Source organism: Mya arenaria, chromosome 5 (genome assembly GCF_026914265.1).
Source record: "Mya arenaria isolate MELC-2E11 chromosome 5, ASM2691426v1".
In the NCBI taxonomy this organism is placed as follows: domain Eukaryota; kingdom Metazoa; phylum Mollusca; class Bivalvia; order Myida; family Myidae; genus Mya; species Mya arenaria.
In genome coordinates, this window is record NC_069126.1 from 28,589,759 (window position 1) to 28,608,366 (window position 18,608).

The window sequence follows — 18,608 nt, forward strand, 5'->3', positions numbered from 1 at the left end:
GCGGAGTTTCGCAAGGAAGAGCTGGGTCATGCATATCTAAAAGAAGAATTTTCGTGATAAACAACAACAGAAATCATAATTAAAACAAAAACAGTAATTATATTGTAATGTTAATATTAGAATTGATTCTTATTCCCCTGTGCGTTCATGCACAATTAATGCTCGGCTGTGATTAGAAGCGTTTGCGCGATTCATGAATTTGAAAATTTCGGCCGAGCGTTCATGAAAAAATAAAGAAAAAAAAAACAATTCTTAAATAACATAATTTAATTAACGTGAATTGTTCCATATCAACGTTCCTTATGAATTCAAATTAAGTTTAAGTTTAACAATCGAAAAAGATTGATAGTTAATTTTTAATGATTTTTTTGCAATAAGGCTATATGAAAGGGTCAACATGTGTTTCTACTCAACAAATCATTTCGAAAGGATGGGTTGCTTTTGATGCCTCTGATAGTTATAAATCTTCTAGAAAATGATCCTTGAATAATGTTCTGTTCAACGTTGCAACGCATTAAATGTCACATATTTTTTACTGTCAGTTTTACAAATAATATTTTCATTTTACTTTCGCGGCTCATATAACACCGTTTTTTTGTATCTAACGGTATTCAATGACTCAAACTTTGAAGATCATACGACGGTTTCACTTTTCGTGTCAAGTGTTTGAAGTAGCAGGACAAAGAAGGCCCTCTAGTTAATTATAAGTCGCACCATTGGCTGTGAAAGGATGATAACGTTTATATATCCTAAGTGATATCACAGTCAATTTCGAAACATAAAAGATGGATTGGATGTGTTTCATTTTTAAAATTGTTTATATTTTATTTGTTCTACCGAGTCATCAGTGCGCTGGTAAGACACTTTATTTAAACATCTGTTAACATAAAAATAGCATTAAATTTGAAATAAGACCTGATATTTTGATCTTTATATCCTTATTTATGGCGTGTTTGACATGGGCATCTTGTTATTATATCACACTAAAGAAATCATAATCATGAACACCGCAACAAAGAGGGATTCCTATTAGTGTTAGCTATTAAAATTTCCTTAGAGGTGAATATGTCGTCATACATAGAAAGGTTTGAGCTGTTGTTCTGGTATCAATATAGAACTGAAAATCTTGTTGAACATATCAATGTGATTATATAAAAAATATGCAAAACAAAATCAAATAAGTTACAACTTCTATTTTTCGTACGGTATGACACGCTCGTGGCTTCTTGGTCTAAGGTTAGGCACCATATCAAATACGCAATGGTTGACCGATGCTCTGCGTGAGTTTATCATACTTGTCACATATAAAGGAAAATTGCTTTTATTTAGGAAAAAGTCAACATTGAAAGAAATTTGTCAATATTATAATGTTTATTATGATTTATTTTTGTTGAAATCAACATACTTTAGAATAATTCTACTTCTTGTTGACCTTTTTTACGGAGAGAGGGAAAGTGAGAAGCTTTTATGACTATTAACTCAACATGTTCTTCATTTTCTTTCCTAAAAATAAACAAATAAAATGTATGAAGCCGACAATTTCCTTTTTATATATCGGTGATTCAAACTCATACTACGAACCCACTCCTTATGCTCTTCATGTGAAGTGTCGTAAGAAGCTTCATGATCTCTTAATTGCTGTGAAAATTGTATGATAACGTGTGTATATCCTGCTCAGTATCACAGTCAATTGCGAAGCAGAAAATAACTATGGATACTATATTTTTCATTTTTAAAATTGTTCATAAAAGTAAGACAGGACATGTATTTCAATGACATGTACACATTAAAATAATATTCAAATAGAAAATTTATCTGTACATTATAATTCGTATTTTATCAATATTCACCCGTTAAAGGCGTGTTTGGTGCATATTGTATTTATACCAGACCGTAGAAAACAGCGACAAGCCGTAACGGGTATTATCGTGAATTTGACGTTAGAGGGAAAGGTCGACTACAAATATAATAGCAGGGTTCATCTTGTGACATGTTAATAAGGTCATAGATACTTTAAATGCGTGTAACAGTTATTTAGGTGTAAATGACCCTTGAAACTGAATTAAAAGTTTCATGAATAACTGTATCTTATAGTTTATCACGATTCATGCAGGGTTCAGATACTAAATATCATTATTTATTGGTAATCGCATTTGGTTTTAAAAACATACAAGTTTGCGGCGTACCTAAGCATACTCCAGTACAGCAGGTCGTGCACATTAAATTGTGTTTCATAAACTCTCGACATACAAATACACATAGATGGCTTTTCTAGGTGTAATAACTGTTTAGAATTGCCACTATTCGACTGAATCTGGCGTTAAAAATGCTTATAAATTATCTGCATTCTGCAAAGTTCCGCTTCCAACCCCGGTACGTTATTCAGGCCCGGCCATTAGCTTCCTTACCGGCTCACGTGCGTGCCCTCGGGTCGGATTTTTCAATCCGAAAACGGAAACACATGATTGATATTTTTTCCTTATACTTTGCCTTATATACCTAAAATAATAAACTTGTGAAGTAATTGATATAACAAACTGCATTTTTTGTACCTTTCACTCATACTTTCCGTTAATTAAACAGAATAGTAAATAAGAAATAGCGCGCTGTTGCGCGTGTCTTTTCTGGCATTGGGGTGATGGATAAAAAATTCCAGCACGCATGTTTTCACCGGAAATATATCGATAGCTCTCTCTCTTGTGTAAGTGCGTACGATTAAAAATGATAAAGGTATATAAGTCACAGCAATTGTTTAACATGTTGCATACGTTATCCTGACGAAGTGTGTGTTGGACAGTAGAAGAAAATTCATTGTTAAACATAAAATTATAATCCATATGAATTGTTAGATTAGCAACAATTCCGAGTTCGACATATCGTTTGTTTTGACTGATTATTTTTAAGTATCCCTTAAAGTAGATACCGTCGTGTGTTTAAATACAATACGAAGATCGATGTCAAAAAAATGAGTCAATTGCTTTAAGTGTGACCATGCTTAAATGCTGATGCAATCTGTAAACCCTCAACAAAGCTTTGTGTTATGTCATTATAAATCAGTAAAGATGATCCGGAAATAAAGTCATGTTGTAACATTACTTGTTAGAAATGTCAATTATCTTGACTATAGCAACATACATTCGTTATCACCATTCAAAGTGCTTTTGTAGAATGTGGCTCATTACGGGGCTTAAATACCGACCACATCAATGAAGGTGACGATGTGACGCTAGAGTTTTCTAATATCAGAAGTCAAGACCCAAGTTTGGTCCAATGGTGGAAAAATAGAAATAAAAAGATAGACACCAACTTACAGCGTTTCTCTATAGACGTTCAGCAAGATCGTGTCACGTTGACAATACGTAACGTCACAGCTGAGGATAGCGGCAAATACACTGCTGATTTAGGAAGCACATCTTGTTCACCACCGAGTGATGTTTTAGTTACGGTGAAAGGTAATGAAAACAAACGTGTAATGTGCATGATTTGAATTAAATGGTCAAAAATGACGCTAAAATGTCGTTTCAAAGAGGAGATTAAACCATGTCATATCGTATTAATATACCTTGCTTACATATATGTTTATACATATAAATCTTATACGTATTATGTTGTTATTGCTATGATCAGTAACGATACGCACCTATAAGGCGATAGACAGAAGCAGAGTAGAACGGTATCATTAATATTTAAATTTGTCGTGGTGAACTGATTATATACAGAATTACTCAATTTTCGACAACCCATCAATACAATTTACCGTTGAAAACTATTTGTTTTTTAGCTACTGTTCGGTATTGTCAGCGGTCAACATTATATTTCAATAAGAAGGCAGTTTGTCTCCAAGTTCAATAAATTCTTTTCAGTAAATCAGCAGCCATCCTTTATTGACTTTAATTATGTGAGGCGTTAGACATAGACAGTAACTGGCCCCGTTAGTGAGTTTGCACAATATAATGCAGGACACTAAAGCTTAAAAATTGTTAATTTGTACTGACACAAAATAAATGGTTACGCGACTGCGTTTCATCAGACTATAATTTTTTGAACGTTCATATTTATAGTCCTAAACCATTACTTACACTATACTGGCAAGATTGCGATGACATCCATTATATACGTTATCCTAGAGGTATAAACGATTAAACTCAATTGAGTGTTTGTCCTACATTGTTATCTAGGGCCGCTTGATTTTTAAAATGTTCAGTTTCTTATTTGTGTAGAATCGTTAGTTATTGCTGAAGACAGCCCTTCAGAAACTGCTATAACTGCGAATGCGCATATAGACACGCCTACCTTTTGCATATGCAAACGCGCGATTTTAGTGTTAACGCTGACTTAAATGACGTCACACCATCATGCAGTGATTGACAGGTCTTCTTGATAGGCGCAGGGATTAATTTAAAAGCTGATACAATTCCTTAGGTTATTTTTCATGAAGAAATTACGTAATTAACTCTAACCTATACTTAGTGTTTGCCCTACATTGTCAGCCAATCAGGGGCGCTAGATTTTTAAAATGTTTCGTTTCTTATCCGTGAAGTATCGTTATTTATTTCTGAGACGACTCATCAGGATTAAGTTAATTGATATAACTGCCCATGCCCATATAGCCACGCATTCTGTTTGCATATACAACGGCGCACAGCGCTGATTTAATTGACGTCACAGAATATTGATTTGATTGACAAGTCTATTTGACAGGCGCACAGCTTAATTTTATAGATTATGCATTTTTAGAGGGGCTAACACTAAGTCGGCTAGGCTTTATTAAGTAATTTCTTCGTGAATAAGAAGTCACGGTCGCTTCGCAACGCTCCGCTCTTTTAGGTTACTTATTGACGAAGAAACTACTTAATAAACTCTAACATATACAAATAACTCGAAATAAACAATAGCATATACGTATAACGGGTTTCTAAGTCGTTAAAAAATAAAGCTATAACTGTAAAAGTACGTTTAGGAGGAGAAGAATACCATGGATAATCAAGTTTATATGCTTTAGTATGTGTCATAACATACAATTTCATTTTCATTGTTAACAGATCTTATAAAAATAATAAAATGTCAGCTTTAGATTTGCTCAATGGAGGTAATTGTGCGAAATTTACACTTGTCTGGTTCTGTAGTATTTCCTGAATAAAATTCAGAAGGATGTGCTTGAAATTTTCATTTTTAACTATGATATGACAAATTTGCCGACATAGGAGTTTGACGAAACATGCATATATGTGTTTGAAATCGAAGTCGGTGGTAAATACATTGTACATTTCAGAGCCAAAGGTCCTTTCCGTTATTCCCCAATTCCCTGACAACATTACCGTCCCAGAGTTGGATTGTGAACGATGTCTTGTGGGAACGGTTGGCGTCTACATAAACGTAGAATGTGTTGTGATTGGAATCAGCAAAAAATACCTGGTAAACAACTTTCTTTTCACTCCTTATTCAAAATCATCTTCAAGTTACGTCACTAGCGACGAAAGAAAATGCAAAAGTCCTTCAATATCGCACCTGGAAAGGTAAAAAGATATATACACAAAATGATTTGATCTGTATAATTTGAAAATCATAAACCAGACTGAATCCGCTCCTATTGATAAACAAAGTGCTGACTCGCATAGAGTAGGACGGGTATTAACATTGTATTTCTTTTCCGATGAAGTTATCTGTTGGTTTTTCATTGCAACCACAGTAGACGTACATATTTTCACCGATTACACTACAAACGTTCTATGTCTTGAATGTTTAGGCCATGTTAGGGTCAATGCAATGCTAATTAGATCTACTGCCATATGAGTGAACATAACATTTGGCTAAAGTATCTTTCATGTAACATTTATAGTTGTCATACATTACTTGATGAACATTATTTAACCTAGATTGTCTACATTTCTGTTAACAAATTCAAGATCGGCCCATTAGGTTATTAGCAATTACTCATTTCAGTCAGTTAGTAAGTTAGAACTTCATCTGACCTTCTTATTGCGGTAATGAAGAATCATAGACTATACTGTGCAAGACGCACCAGGAATGCCGTTCGAGACTAGTACGGTCTTGGAATTACGATGACACTTATTTTTAATACTTCCTCTATAATTGTTGAAAATAAATGGAGATAATTGAGTTCTGACACAGATAAAGTGCTGTTTCGCGAAAAAATGTATTAAAGGAAAGGCACTGAAGAAAGTATAACTCTGAAATTTTGTAACTTTTTCCTATTGACATCTGTTTAAAACACTTCATGCTTGTAAATAAGACGATTATTCTACGAAACATTAGAATCTAAACAATGTTACACATATTCTGGGATTCCTGGGTTGTATTGTTAACTGCATTAGAGTCATGTGTATTTGTTAAAGAACCTTGCGTTGAAGCTAAAAAGAAATGGACAAGATGTCCCCAATGTGACTATGGAAGGTTTTCCATTGTATCGAGCATTCTATTCATACATGCCGAGTGAAGATGATACAGATCATACCGTTACTTGCGAGGCTGCTAAAGATGGCCAACTGCCCAAAATAGTATCAATCACTCTGCTCGTTTTGCGTAAGTGTTTGTTTTTAAATTCAATCATATTTAATCACTTGTAAATACATTTACACTATGCGATAAAGAAAGCAACAGAGAATCAGATACAGTGCAATGTAGCGTGTTTAAATTGCTAGCAAGAAGGGCAAGCATAGGGATAGGGCCACGACCTTTTCCAACATCAGTAACGGACCCGTCTCCAAACGTCACATGATGCTTTAGTTTTGAATGACTGTGTCGCATCATGAAACTTTTGCTGAATATTAAAAGTACTTGGCGACAATAAATATTTTATTATAGTTCAATTGATTGTCAGTAAATCTTGGCATACTTTTAGTTCAGCAAACTACCTTGATACGACATTATTATTATTATTCGTATTATTATTATTATTATTATTATTATTATTATTATTATTATTATTATTATTATAAAGAGAGGCAAAATGATTTCCTTGTACCTATTAAGTGCGATGTTGTTTATTCTGATATCAACTGCATTGTATTACATCTGATAAGACTTACCAATAAGTAACAATGGTAGTTTATTATTGTGAGATGAGAATACCGATTCAATGTGAATTTACTACGAATACAATTTATTTCCTTAAAGTTTAAGTTGGACCATATGAAGCGAGAGAATGTGTAATAAATTAAAGTTCATATTTTTAACAGGAAAACCATCGATCCCTACAACAACGCTGCCGGAATCGATCAAAGAAGGAAAACATGCACCTATTATTTGCCAAACCTTCAATGTCCGACCGGAGCCAAGACTCTACTTCATGTACAATTCAACAACTTACAATACAAGCAACAACTTTTCCCAAATGAAAGGCGATAAAACAGTTGATGTTAAAACAATATTAGACATCACTTTCAGTCGATATGACAATTCAGGGAGTTTAATTTGTTGTGTTGAGTTTAAAGAGTATGACAAAAACACACCGAAAATAAAAACAAATTGCTTGACTTCTGCCATTGATGTTTTATGTAAGTATATCTTAGTTAAAGGAGATAGTTATGTTAAACAAATAAACATGGAAAACCTGATAAAACACATCAATACCGACTATATTGTTAATCTAATCAAAATATAGAGCAATGCTTGTTTATCCAATACTAATAAGCAACGATAACAATGAATCGTATGTATGTTTTCATGCAAACGACACCCCAGACAATAATTCATTTTTGGCATTTAATATTTTTAAACCAGTCCCACCGAAGTTTATACAGCTTGAAGAAGTAAACAGAGCAAACGATGAAGAAGGTAATACGAGTCTCCGGTTGCAGTGTACAAGCGACGTATCTAATCCAGTTAGTAAAATAAGATGGAACATTGAGTCCAATTTTCAATATGAATCCTCCCAGGAAAAGGAAAAGGCTGAACAATTGTCTGGATTTGTAAGGACTAAGGTAACACATTTATTTTCCAAAATGAATTTTACACGTACATGTAACGTTTAAAGATTAAAGCGTTATTCAAAAGTGTGGTTATGCAAACATGGCCCCTTGAATCTAGTGTTAGAGTGTTTTTTTGTTTATCACAGAAAGTTTTATGCTTTAATAAAGCTCATTTTTTCTTTCACTTAACACTATGTGTGTTAAATCAACTAATCTTCGTCAAGCAGGAACAAGCAGTTAAACATAATTTATTTAAGCGGGAAGACGTTTGAGAATCGCTTAACTGCTACCGAAATAGCACCGTCAATGATGTGAAGCTTAAGATGTGATTGGCTTTTCAAGTTGTGTTTTGTGTTAAAAATATTTAGCATGACACCAACAATCTAACAATGTTAATAATAGCTTTAAGATATATTTCTGCTTGCCATATTCAGTTTACTGCTTGATATTTATTCAGATGGTGGCATACATTAAATGGCCCGTGTATGATTCTTTTCGTTGTAATAACATTCAGTATTGTATTACAGAATCAAATGATAAAATGATAATGTTCCTTCTCCATTTGCAGATGTTATCTGCCAACCTCACTCGACATAACAATGGAGAACAACTATCATGTTACATAGAAAATCCTAAGTTCCCAGAGATCAAAGTAATCAAAACCTATAAAATCAACATTACTTGTAAGTTAAAACTACATTTGTTTACAATTTGTATTTAATATTAACTATAAAATGCTAATTTTAAAACAAAATACAGTACGCCAAGCATTTTAAGCTATAACAATGATTCCATTTGAAGGCATATGGATATAGGCATAAATGAAACGAAGCATTCAAAGCTGTAACAATGCTTCTATTTGAATGCACATGGATTTAGGCATAACAGAAACTCAGCAACAAAAAAGTTTTGAAACTTTTGAATTGCTGTTGTTGTTTAATGAATGTACATGTGATGTGAAGTTTTTTATATAAAATGTGAGACAACTGTTTCACCTGTACACATTTTATTAAACTATATTATCACGTCATCATATTTTTTTCATTTGAAAGATAACAATGATGTTTATCACGTTTTAATTTTTATAAAAGTTCTGATCAATCGGCCAGATGTTCTTTTTCACGCTTTCAGACAAGCCGTTCATCAGTTTTTCTCCCAGTTCTCCAGTAACTACCTACGTGGATGACAGTATAAGCGTTGTATGTCAATGTGACGCAAACCCAGCAGCTGAGATGGTCTGGTCAAACACTTCTTCGAATAAAATAGGTACTTGTATGGGTCTGATTAGTTAAAGATTGTAGAACGTATTTCATTTTGCTTTTAATGAATACGATGTACACGTACAAAGCAATTTCTATATTTAAGCTTAAAAAAAAACTGAAAATTACTCCTAGTAAGGGAAAGAAGTCATTAGATTTTATATGTATAACTAACATTTGCTTATTCAGGTAAAAGGAATGAAGATAGCCTAGAACTGATCTTGCAATATCACTCAACTGGTCGCCATAATTTCACGTGTAATGCGAAAAACACAATTGGTTCGGCGGTAAATGAAGTTTTCATCTTGGTCAAAGGTATGTACACTTGGGTGAACATCTGCTTTGATTCTAAAGAGAAGGTGGTTGTTTATCTCGCTTAGTAACCGTAAATGGTTTATATCAACATGGAATAAGAGCCTTCCTTACCAATGAATAGAGAGCATGTTGATTGGAATCATTTTCGATTGTCTGGTGGATCTGATCATCGTTGTTTAAACCATTGGGGGTGTGTTTTTATCAAAAGACGAAAATAAACTTAAATGTTATAACGTTACAAAATACTTATTTTTTCAATAGCGTTAAAGTTAAACACTAAGTGTTACACGTATTTGTATCAACTTTTAGCTTAGTCTTCATTCATTTTACAATGATTGTGAAGAAAATGGTTTTAACATGTAGGCTAAGTCATCCTCCTCACGATGTTGCGTGAGAACGTGGTCTTGTGTTGGGGAAACCCGGAGAAAACCCACTGTTCAGACTTACTGAGAAATTAATAAACTGGCATACGCATTTTATCTATATCTGCGTCAGGAAAACATTGATTTTGTATACACATTTGGCCATATCGTTTTAAAGATTCATTGGAAATTATAATGTAAAACAATGATACATTTAGAGGTTTGGGAAAATAACAATGGCTATAAAACGGCTGAAAACAAGCCTTACAACTTCAAATGAATCACCCATACCAGCCCCTGACTGCATTTAGTGTATATTGTCGATTCAAATTTTCTATGTATTTTATGCACCCAAATAATTTTCTATGTATTTTATGCACCCAAATGACACCTCGCCGGGATAATTGTCGAATGTTCATCGATTCAGATATCAAAATTATTCGTTATAGAAAAGCCATTTAAAACAACAATACCGATGCCAAGGCCAACGTCATCATCAACCGGTAAAAACAACTCTTCCTCAATGTTGATCGGTATCATTTGCGGCTGTCTTGCGGTGCTAATTATCGTTATGGTAGCTGTCGGGTGCGTGGTGTTATCTAGAAGAAGACAGAAAACCCTGACGAGAGAAGGTTCTTACAGTGTGCATATTCAGGAGCGACAACCGTAAGTTTTTTTCTAATTTAATTCTAAGTCAGTCGTTTACATTTATAGGGTCAGATATCAATGAAACTAATGTTGTTTCCAATGTGAAAAACTGCTTGTTACAACATCATCGACCGTTCAAATAGGAGTTGCAATTAAACATAATTAAAACGTGACTGATAAACGTGACAAACAATTATAAGTAACGCTATAAAATGATTTAATGTAGGCTTGGATTTTAAAAAGTGTTCGAATGAGTAGCTGTTTTGTTGTTTTAAACCAACTAGGATCGTAGCCAAGATAAAACATGTACGTCCCTAAAAATGATCAATGACTGAAATTGCCTTATATTAAATTAAAAAAAAATGTATATTTACTGATGTCGAAACCTTAACATATTGTGTAAGGGACGAACACTGTAGTTGAAGGATTGGTGTTTGTGTAATCTTAAATTGTAATCATCCACGTCTTTTGCAGGAGTTTTCAACCGCTAGGTAATTGCATGCAAACTGTTGCATTTCAAATATGACCTTTCATTCTTTGTTCTTTCGGAATGCTCTCTTTAAATTTTAAATACTTGTGTACCACAAAACATAAGCATTGCTTCTAGCAGTGTTGTCACTGATTGTTTATTGATATAATACCATTTAATATATAAAATTCAACAAACAAATCGATTATTACTGAAGGCACTAGGTTAATGGAATGGTAATATTACTGACAATAACTACGATGAAAGCAGAAATTTACAAGTTTGAATTTACAAATGCCATTAAGGAAATAAATTAGGTTTTCATAGTTAAATAGAAAATATGTTCAATTCTTCATTTTTGTGAAAGGTCCTGTGTACGACAATTTGGCTGGTTCCAATCACGGTGATGCTCCATCTGAAGCTATTGCTGAACCGGTTGAGTACGCCTGTGTTGTTAAAAGGGAAGAGAGACGGACTACAAAACCTCAGGTACGGCAGAAAATATGTCTTTAATTTTCAATAGTGTGGCGTCCAGTGGTTAATACATCTGAAACTCCCCGTATTAAATATATCTTTAACTTAAACTCTGTGTAGTTAAAACGACTTCCTTTAAGGGAAATTGTCATCCTGCTGTATATATTTCTTATTTAACACGTCTTTAACTCTTTATACTAATAATTACATCTTAAATTCACTGTAGGTAGTATGTCTGCGAGTCTCTGTAGTAATTACATTCTACCATTAGTGAATTGAATATGTCTTGAACTTCCTGCTGGGAATACGTCTTAAACTCCTTCTACTTGACTCCCTGTAGTTTATATGTCTTCAAGCCATGAAGTGTATATGTTTTATACTCCCTGAAGTGTATATGTCTTATATTTCCTGTAGTGTAAATGTCTTATACTCCATGTAGTGTACATGTCTTATACACCCTGTAGTGTATATGTCTTATCATCCCTGTTTTGAATATGCCTTATACTCCCTGTAGTGTACATGTTTTATACTCCCTGTAGTGTACATGCCTTATACTCCCTGTAGTGTATATGCCTTATACTCCCTGTAGTGTATATGCCTTATACTCCATGTAGTGTATATGTCTTATCATTCCTGTAGTGTATATGTTTATACTCCATGTAGTGTACATGTCTTATACACCCTGTAGTGTACATGCCTGATACTCCCTGTAGTGTATATGCCTTATACTCCCTGTAGTGTATATGCCTTATACTCCCTGTAGTGTATATGTCCTTACCTCCCTGTAGTGTTTATGCCTTATACTCCCTGTAGTGTACATGTCTTATACACCCTGTATTAAATATGTTTTAAACTTCCTGTATCAAATAATTTTGAACCTCCCTGTAGTTATATGTCTTAATCTCCCTGTAGTGTATATGCCTTATACTCCCTGTAGTGTATATGCTATACTCCCTGTAGTGACTATGTCTTATACTCCCTGAATTGTATATGTCCTGACCTCCCTGAAGTGTATATGCCTTATACTCCCTGTAGTGTATATGCCTTATACTCCCTGTAGTGTATATGCCTTATACTCCCTGTAGTGCATATGCCTTATACTCCCTGTAGTGTATATGCCTTACCTCCCTGTTGTGTATATGTTTTATACTCCCTGTAGTGTATATGCCATACCTCCCTGTTGTGTATATGTTTCATACTACCTGTAGTGTATATGTCCTTACCTCCCTGTAGTGTACATGCCTTATACTCCCTGTAGTGTATATGCCTTATACTCGCTGTAGTGTACATGCCTTATACTCCCTGTAGTGTACAAGCCTTATACTTCCTGTAGTGTATATGCCTTATACTTCCTGTAGTGTATATGCCTTATACTCCCTGTAGTGTATATGCCTTATACTCCCTGTAGTGTATATGCCTTATACTCCCTGTAGTGTATATGCCTTATACTTCCTGAAGTGTATATGCCTTATACTTCCTGTAGTGTATATGCCTTAAACTCCCTGTAGTGTATATGCCTTATACTCCCTGTAGTGTATATGCCTTATACTCCCTGTAGTGTATATGCCTTACCTCCCTGTTGTGTATATGTTTCATATTACCTGTAGTGTATATGTCCTAACCTCCCTGTAGTGTATATGCCTTTAACTCCCTGTAGTGTATATGCCTTATACTTCCTGTAGTGTATATGTCCTAACCTCCCTGTAGTGTATATGCCTTATACTCCCTGTAGTGTATATGTCCTAACCTCCATGTAGTGTATATGTCCTTACCTCCCTGTAGTGTATATGCCTTATACTTCCTGTAGTGTATATGTCCTAACCTCCCTGTAGTGTATATGCCTTATACTCCCTGTAGTGTATATGCCTTATACTCCCTGTAGTGTATATGTCTTATACTCCCTGTAGTGTATATGTCCTAACCTCCCTGTAGTGTATATGCCTTATACTCCCTGTAGTGTACATGTCCTAACCTCACTGTAGTGTACATGCCTTATACTCCCTGTAGTAAATATGCCTTATACTCCCTGTATTGAATGTGATTAAAACTTCCTGTAGTAATATGTCTAAATAACCATGTTATCAATATCTTAAACTATTCACGTTGTTACTATGTTTTTACTCCCTGTATATGTCTTATGACTCCCTGTAGTTAATGTGTTTTAATATCCTTATAGTGAATGTGTTTTAATCTACTTTTAGTGAATATGTTTTAAACTCCATGTAGTTAAAATGTATTCAACTACACTTATTTTTTATTTAAGTATTGAATTAACTATCACATAGTCGTAACGAATTGATGCACGTTTTTGTTTTGTTTTATTCAATGTAGTCCGAGGATGGAGCACTCATTTACGCTGATCTTGACCTACCAGCAGAGGATTGCACACCAGGGAAGCCAGCAGTGAATTTAGACGTCGGAACCACATACGTGGCAATCGATTTTGCTCAGACAGCTAAAATGAAAGGATCTGTGTTAGACGATTAGTTACATGAGTGGAAAATGACCCGATTAGTATTTGTTAATAGATGTAGCGTTGCTAGATTAGTATTTCACATGTAGATCACTTATCATGATTGGTAAGCCCAATGAATTTCTGTCAACGTAGTTCTGCTCCCTTTTAATTGGTTGATATCGAGGTCACATATACTTAATATATAATAAATTTAATCCTATACAGAACCCAAGTGCGAACATTAATCATGCATAAGAACTGAAGCTGTAACAATATCATTGATTATATTCATTTTGCTTATCCTTTGATGTATTAGTAATGGGTCGTAAATGATGCTGTTAAAACTAAACGCCTTATCATTGTTCATGTCCATACCGATGAACATTTACTATGCTACATTACATTGCTTCTTTTAAATGTGTCTTCTTTATCACATTGTGTAAATATACTCTCATGCAATAAAGTATGATTCTGACCTATATTTCAAAAAAATTGTAGGCATTTCATTTTCTAAATTTAATCTGATCGAAATGTCACAATGTACAATTAAGATTTGCTATGAAGGCAGCAGTGGAACAAAGTAGGATAGCAGTAATGCCATATTTCTGCTGTTTTTATATATTTTCAAAGATTATAAGTATCTTTCATGGCCTAGAGTGTAAGATAGGTTCATTCCGACCCGAGAGTAGGGTGTTTCGGTAAACCTCGTTTCCGCAAAACACCCTACGCTCGGGTCGGAATGAACCTATCTTACACGATTTTCTATGGTAGATGCTTTTTCAGTTGAACAAAATTAAGTAAAAATGTATTTTTTGCTTGGAACATTTTTGTGCTTAGTAAAAAGAATTGCGTATGGATATGCGATCATTCGTGGTTGTCATGGATATGCGCGCATTGATTCAGATTATGCTAATAGTCAAATCGGTCTTTAAATAGTTTTAAGGAAAGTGAAGCATTATTTCTTGATAGGTGCGTGAAAACTGTTTTATGGTGACATTTGAAGCGATAAATATTTAATAAGCGTTCTAAATATTGCCACAAGACAAGGTTTCCATGATGCTACAGCGACAGTCCTCAACAAGGGAGGTAATAAAAATGTGGTGACCATTTAAAAGGAGTTTCATACGGGCATTTCATCTTCACCCGTGGGCAAGATAAGAATTTCTAGCATAGTCATTGGATCTACTTATCTGAGATGGGAGAAAATGTTTTCTCATGCAATAACGTATGATGCTGACTATATTTGTAGACACTAGTTTATCTTAACCAAATTAAATCTGATCAAAATGTCACAACGTACAATTAAGATTTGCCCTGAAGGCAGCAGTGAAACAAAGTCGGATTGCAGTAACGCCATATTTCTACTGTTTTTATATACTTTCAAAGATATTATACTCTCGTGCAATAACGTATGATGCTGACTATATTTGTAGACACTAATTTCTCTTAACCAAATAAAATCCGTACAATTAAGATTTGCCCTGAAGGCAGCAGTGAAACAAAGTAGGATAGCAGTAACGAATTATTTGTACTGTGTTTTTATGCTTTAACGAATTATCAATACCGTTTTATATACTTTCAAATATACTGTATCGTACTGATCTCAGATTTCTGTCACACTATATCAATCCTATGACAAATGTGTACAATGTGCCATGTCCCCGCGTGCTTTATCGCATCAATTTGTTGATGACCAGTTTCATTCATTAATGTGTCGTGACGTTCGGAAGTTGTTTCGATGCGCAAAAAAAACACGCAAGAAATATGACAATGCGCCACAACGAAAACGTCAGCCATGCATGGCTGATAAATATCGGATATTCGTTTACAGGTTTTTTGTTGATTTTATATTATAGATTGTCTCATAGTTATATAAGACCGACCTTGGTGACGGAGTGCTTTATATTAAATCGACTTACACTATCTATTGCAACACGAGTAGCTTATTCCGAATAAACAAAATAGGTCAATTTATAATAGCTTTCCTTGAATACAAATCATTAAATTTGAGTTGTTGCGAAGGTGCATGCTTCGCTCTTTGTACTCGAGTACTTTTTGTGGGATATTTATTAAAAATGATTATGTACATAAAACATATCTCATGATCTTTCTAGAAACAGTAAAACATTTATAACGTTTAATCATGCAAAGTTTATATGCGGAAAAAGTAGTCATGGTTGAGATTAAGAAATTACTAGAATTGATAACTATACAAGGTTTAGGCTTCTATTCAATAGAACATTAAACGAAAATGCATATTGTAAGAGTTATTTATTTGCTTGCTTTGCGTTTTTCGACAAACTCACAAAATAATGCCCTGACTCCGATTGTCATATTTTTGGTGTTTTTCGTTTTTTGTTACGGACTTCTACTTCTGTGGGTAAAAAAACCGCTATATTTAATTCGTGGTGAGTAAAAGATTTATGAAGACTTATATGAACTGGATTGAAAATATGAGTCTCTTTTTCCTAAAAAATGCAAGTATTTTTGAGCTGAAAATGTAGATAAAGTCAATTTTTCCCTTGAATACATGAGTTGTCGTTCTAACCATAATGATTGCTTCGTCATTTAAAAAACGGTGTTACTTTTGACATTAATAATGTAGACACAGTCTATATTTTTTACAGAGTTGTCTTTCGTACGTTTGACAAAAGCCCGCGAGATTCTGATTTTCGCAACGTTTCTGGCGGGTGGTGCTAAAAGCCGGTACCCGGTATCCGGTATCGCCCGGTATCCGGTACCACTTTTCGATATCGGATTATGTGCTACCGTGATGTTATCAGATGACTAATCTCATTATGACATGGCCGCTTTTTATTGCCTTTTAAAGGTATCATTATCGGATAAAGATCTCTATTGTTGGCGGCATGCTTTAGGTTAAGAAAATAGTTTGAGTTATAAAGCAATAACTGTTTTGCGGAGTGCAAAATAATACCAAAACACTAATCATTTTGTTTAAAAATGCATATATCTTTGAATTCAAAGACAGAAATTACAATGAATAACGCATATTTATATATATCAATGTGAGCAAAATGCGTTTTCATTCAATGTTATAATTTAATATGCAATTACAAAGCTATTCAGACAACCATTTTAAATTGTTTTCTATCTTATATTTTTGAATTACAACAAAGGCAAACTGGCAAACTAGCGCACGCCTCACACAAAATGCATTACGCATTTTCAAATATTGTTATAATTTAAACACGCATGATATATAAATTCATAAACATACAATGAAAATATAACCGTAAGCATGAAAGAACACGTTTTCTTTATGTTGAAAACATGTCGTGGGAATGTCATTTAAATTAAATTGAGAAGTGTTGTGAACCTAGACACGGTGGCACATTCAAACTTTTTTTTTATATTGTTTTTTTTGGATTATAGAAAAGGAAAATTAGCAAAAATCACAAACGATAACGTACACCCTAAATACAAAGCATAGGTAATTGCACCGCTCATGATGTGCAATACGCATTTTCAATTATTGTTATAATTTAAACACGCATGCTACATATAAGTTTATAAACAAATAATGCAATATAACCTTACACAAAAAGCAAATTAATTGCACAGACCATGTCGTGTAAAACACATGTTCTCAATGTTACAAATAAACAAGCCTCTTGAGACATTTGTGAGCATTGATACCGGGCCTATCGATACCGGGATTTCTGAAGAGAGTATTATATTACCCGGTACCGACTGTGACGTAAAACCCGGTATCAACATAGTCTGGTATCATAAACTGTGCCATTTTCAAGTTACTATAACCTAAATTACTGGTGTTATGACACGTGTCACACGTGTTGTCAAATAATGGATGTGTGAGTGTCAATGTTGGAATGTTCATTCCATTCTTTAATTTCATCAAACAATACAATGTTTATAGCAATATTTATTTTACATATATACCACTTTATAAACTTATTTTCAGTGCTGAATAAGGTGAATTTTGTAAGATTTATCATGTGTTGTTTGACCTATCATGTAAATAGTTTAAGGTATTTTACCTATTATGAAAGTTTTCAGTTATTGTTCCAACATGTGATTATTGCATGTTTATCATTTTCATGATTTCTAAACTTTTTTGTTCAGATTTTTCAAGACTTGTTTACAAGAAAACGTGTCTCGGTTATAAACACCAATTTATGCCATTCCAATGTTAAATTACAAAACAAAAAAGTATTCTTAAAATGTTATAAACAAAATTTTGAGCAGTCATTTATGTTTAATTTTATTGTGGCTGAATATTTACAAATCATTGTAGTCGTGATAAGATCTTTATGACCATTTTTGCCCAAAAAGTGATTTGTTTGCATTGTGAAAACTGGTTTATCATACTCAAACAAAAGTTGCAAAGTTGCAATATTAAAAACCAGTGACATCAATATCCGAGTTGATGTTCTTTTAATGGTTTATACAAATGAACTAGTTCATGTATATGGAAAGGAATTACTTTAAACCCATTGACAGCTGTGCTTGTGCAAGAACTGTAACTTTGGTTTGCCTTATTCATGTCTTTTCCCGAGTAAGCAAGAGACATATTGATTTAGTGCTGTCTGTCTGTCACAAAACTTTGTCCCCTGTAAACTTATAGTTGTACTGAAACCTGGAAGAAGTGTTTTATATAAACTGTAGTTGTGCATAGACTAATGTTTTACCAAAATAGGTCTCTTTGAATTCCTT

General features: G+C 33.9%; 1 protein-coding gene across 2 annotated transcripts; it reads left to right on the forward strand.

Moving 5' to 3' along the window:
- The first annotated feature begins 724 nt into the window (after window positions 1-724).
- On the forward strand, window positions 725-14,394 carry LOC128234339 (nephrin-like). 2 transcript variants are annotated; one of them, XM_052948521.1, is made up of 13 exons: window positions 725-855; window positions 3,168-3,452; window positions 5,273-5,415; window positions 6,357-6,543; window positions 7,200-7,517; window positions 7,744-7,943; window positions 8,500-8,614; window positions 9,063-9,197; window positions 9,380-9,505; window positions 10,317-10,533; window positions 10,990-11,006; window positions 11,352-11,473; window positions 13,790-14,394. In XM_052948521.1, exons 1-13 carry the CDS (start codon window positions 786-788, stop codon window positions 13,943-13,945), a joined length of 2,091 nt encoding a protein of 696 aa, XP_052804481.1. In that variant the 5' UTR covers window positions 725-785; the 3' UTR covers window positions 13,946-14,394. The 2 variants fall into 2 exon arrangements, with proteins under 2 accessions (XP_052804481.1, XP_052804482.1); XM_052948522.1 differs by lacking the exon at window positions 3,168-3,452 and having other exon boundaries at window positions 732-855.
- Window positions 14,395-18,608: the final 4,214 nt, after the last annotated feature.

Bases quoted from the DNA above. Each gene is read 5' to 3' on its own strand.
- LOC128234339 (XM_052948521.1), top strand. From the start codon at position 786: ATGGATTGGATGTGTTTCATTTTTAAAATTGTTTATATTTTATTTGTT. The intron at 7,518-7,743 runs GTAAGTATATCT...TTTTTAAACCAG, and splicing joins TTCTGCCATTGATGTTTTAT to TCCCACCGAAGTTTATACAG. The intron at 11,474-13,789 runs GTACGGCAGAAA...TATTCAATGTAG, and splicing joins GACGGACTACAAAACCTCAG to TCCGAGGATGGAGCACTCAT.